The sequence below is a fragment of the Protomyctophum parallelum genome, assembly GCF_964188405.1.
Source record: "Protomyctophum parallelum genome assembly, chromosome: 1".
Lineage (NCBI taxonomy): Eukaryota > Metazoa > Chordata > Actinopteri > Myctophiformes > Myctophidae > Protomyctophum > Protomyctophum parallelum.
The window spans coordinates 5217691-5221305 of record NC_139697.1 but is presented as its reverse complement, the minus strand read 5'-3'; the positions used below and the strand labels follow the sequence as shown (position 1 = coordinate 5221305).

The 3615-nt window shown below is 56.1% G+C and overlaps 1 protein-coding gene across 1 annotated transcript; it reads left to right on the top strand.

The window, feature by feature from the left end:
- Positions 1-717: 717 nt before the first annotated feature.
- LOC310874503 (importin subunit beta-1-like) lies at positions 718-3345 on the top strand (the record flags this gene model as incomplete). The annotated part of the gene is made up of 1 exon (XM_083787323.1): positions 718-3345. One exon carries the CDS (start codon positions 718-720, stop codon positions 3343-3345), a length of 2628 nt encoding a protein of 875 aa, XP_083643449.1.
- Positions 3346-3615: the final 270 nt, after the last annotated feature.

Sequence of the window (3615 nt, the reverse complement as noted above, 5' to 3'; positions counted from 1 at the left end):
CTGGGCCCCATGGTAGGTCCTAACCTGACGCTGCCAGATCCAAGAAGCTTGCTACACAAATTTGTTTCACAGCTTATTGGGATCTGGGATCGCGGAAGCAAATTCGATGACGGGGCTGTTCCTTTTTTTCAAGATACTTGGTAGATGATTGGATGGGACCGTCTGTCTATCACCGTGTGGGCGTGCAAACACAACCAATCATATTGACGTGTCTATATAGCTTCACATCCGGTTTCGCACATATCCCGCCCTTAGCTCACGCTGATTGGCTCGAACCGGGAGCGGTTCGGTGTTAGCTGAATTCCCTGAGAGGTCCCAGATGGTTGTGGTGTTGGGGAACATGGTTACCCAATACCGCCCCCATCTGGCAAAGTCAGGTTAGGTAGGTCCCTATGGAGGACCACATTTCTGATGTCGTCTGTCCATTTCACACCTAGTGCCATTCACAACATTCTTGTGTAGACTCCATCCACGGCCCTGTGCTGTTGTGCTGTGAGTAGTGTCAGAGTCCATGTCTAATAGATGTAAATGTTAGGGGGAACTAGTAGAGATTCAGGATAGGCAGGCATGGCAACTGCTTGTGTTGTGTGTGATGTCACGCAATAGCTCTGGACCAACCATATAATCGGTTGGACTTCCTGAGGGAGCAAGCAAACCATTAAGCTTTAGACGCAACTCCAGCAAAAGGTAGAAGCAGCAGCCGCCTGGTGGAACGAAATGGAGCTCATCAGAATCCTTGAGAAAACGGTCTCTCCAGTTCGTAATGAGCTGGAGATGGCGCAGAAGTATTTGGAGCAGGCAGCTGTCAAGAACCTGCCGACCTTCCTGGTGGAGCTGTCCAAGGTCCTGGCCAACCCGAGGAACAGCCAGGTGGCTCGCCAGGCCGCCGGCCTGCAGGTGAAGAACTCTCTGACTTCCAAGGACGAAGGCGTCAAGAAGCACCACCAGCAGAGATGGCTAGCCATCGACGGCAACACACGGCACCAGATCAAGGCCTTTGTTCTTCAGACACTGGGCACAGAGAACTTCCGGCCCAGCTCTGCGTCCCAGTGCGTGGCAGGGATCGCCTGTGCCGAGATCCCGATCAACCAGTGGCCCGAGCTCATACCCCAGCTGGTGGCCAATGTGAGAGACCCCTCCAGCATAGAACACATGAAGGAGTCAACATTGGACGCCATTGGATACATTTGCCAGGACATGAACGCGGAACACCTGCAGAACCACGCCGACCTCATCCTAACAGCCATCATCCAGGGGATGGGGAAGGAGGAGCCCAGCAACAACGTCAAACTGGCAGCAACCAACGCCCTCATCAACTCCCTGGAGTTCACCAAAGCAAACTTCGACAAGGAGGCGGAGAGACACTTCATCATGCAGGTGCTGTGCGAAGCCACGCAGTGTCAGGACACCCGGGTGAAAGTGGCGGCCTTGCAGAACCTGGTGAAGATCATGTCTCTGTATTACCGGCACATGGAGAACTACATGTGCAAGGCTCTCTTCTCTATCACCATAGAGGCCATGAAGAGTGACATAGACGAGGTGGCCCTGCAGGGCATCGAGTTCTGGTCCACCGTCTGCGAGGAGGAGATCGACTTGGCTGAATCCCTAACTGAGGCAGAGGAGCAGGGCCGTCCTCCAGAGAACACCAGTAGATTCTACGCCAAGGGGGCCTTGCAGTACGTCGTTCCCATCCTGACCCAGACCCTCACCAAGCAGGACGAGAATGACGACGACGATGACTGGAACCCGTACAAGGCGGCCAGCGTGTGTCTTATGTTCCTCTCCTCGTGCTGCGAGGACGACGTAGTTCCCCACGTCCTGCCCTTCATCAAGGAGCACATCAAGCACCCCAACTGGCGCTTCCGCGACGCCTGCGTTATGGCGTTCGGCTCCATCCTGGAAGGGCCTGACCTGAACAAGCTGAAGCCCCAGGTGGTGCAGGCCATGCCCACGCTGATCGAGCTGATGAAGGACCCCAGCGTGGTGGTGAGGGACACCTCTGCCTGGACGGTAGGCAAGATCTGTGACCTGCTGCCCGAGGCGGCCGTGACCGATGACCACCTGCCCCCGCTGCTGCAGTGTCTGACGGAAGGGCTCCGGGACGAGCCCCGCGTGGCCTCCAACATCTGCTCGGCGTTCTCCAGCCTGGCGGAGGCCGCCTACGAGGCCGCGGCGTTGGACGAGGAGGAGCCCGACACGTACTGCCTGTCCTCCTCCTTTGAGGTCATCGTGCAGAAGCTGCTGGAGACGGCGGACCGGACGGACGGCCACCAGAACAACCTGCGCTCGGCGGCCTACGACGCCCTGATGAAGATTGTGGAGAACAGCGCCAGGGACTGCTACGCCACCACCCACAAGACGGCTCAGATCATCATGCAGAGACTGCAGCAGGTCCTGCTCATGGAGTCACACATTCTAAGCACCTCAGACAGGATCCAGTACAATGACCTCCAGCTGTTGCTGTGCGCCACTCTGCAGACCGTGATCCGTAAGCTGCGGCGCCAGGACGCCCTGAACATCTCCGACGAGGTGATGGACTCCCTGCTGAGGATGTTCCAGAGCACTGCCGGTTCGGGAGAGGTCAAGGAAGATGCTCTCATGGCCATGTCCACCCTGGTGGAAGTGCTGAACAGTGACTTCCAGAAGTACATGGATGCCTTAAAGCCCTTCTTGTGTGTCGCGCTTAAGAACTATGCAGAGTACCAGGTGTGTCTTCAGGCAGTGGTTCTGGTGTGTGACCTGAGCAGAGCTCTCAGTACCGGCATGCTGCCGTACTGCGACGAGATCATGCAGCTGCTGCTGGAGAACCTGGGCAACGAGAACGTCGACCGCTCGGTGAAGCCCCGGATCTTGTCTGCGTTTGGCGACATCGCTCTGGCCATCGGCGGGGAGTTCAAGAAGTATCTGAAGATTGTCCTGGACATCCTGCAGCAGGCGTCCCACACCCAGGTGGACAAGACGGACTATGACATGGTGGACTACCTGAATGACCTGAGGGAGGGCTGTCTGGAGGCCTACACGGGCATCGTCCAGGGCCTCAAGGGAGACCAGAAGCGCGTGGTGCACCCCGACGTGATGCTGGTGCAGCCGTGGGTGGAGTTCATCCTGTCCTTCGTCCACCACATAGCCGATGACGTGGACCACTCAGACGGAGTTGTGGCCAAAGCCGCAGGCCTCATAGGTGACCTGTGCAGCACGTTCGGTACGGATGTACTGAAGCTTGTGGAGGGTCGTCCGGTCATCAACGACCTTCTGACTGAGGGACGGAAATCCAAGACCTCCACCACAAAGAAGCTAGCAACCTGGGCCACCGAGGAGCTACGCAAGCTGAGGAACCAGGACTGATCGGTATGTCGATGTTGATAGGTGTGGGATGCCCTTGTGATCGATGTTTGTTGGTTACCACAGCACACGTTTAGCTCCTGGTGTCGATGGCAGTGACCGGCCAGCCTCATTATCCTGTAGTTGCTATTTTACCCACCATTGGTACATCCACCCCTCAAACAGATGCTTCTTGGTAACATCCTCATGTTATTCCAAGTTAAATGAACTCTGAGGACTGTGCAGTGTAGATCGTGGTCCCAGAGATTAAACAATAAATTAATATACAATTAT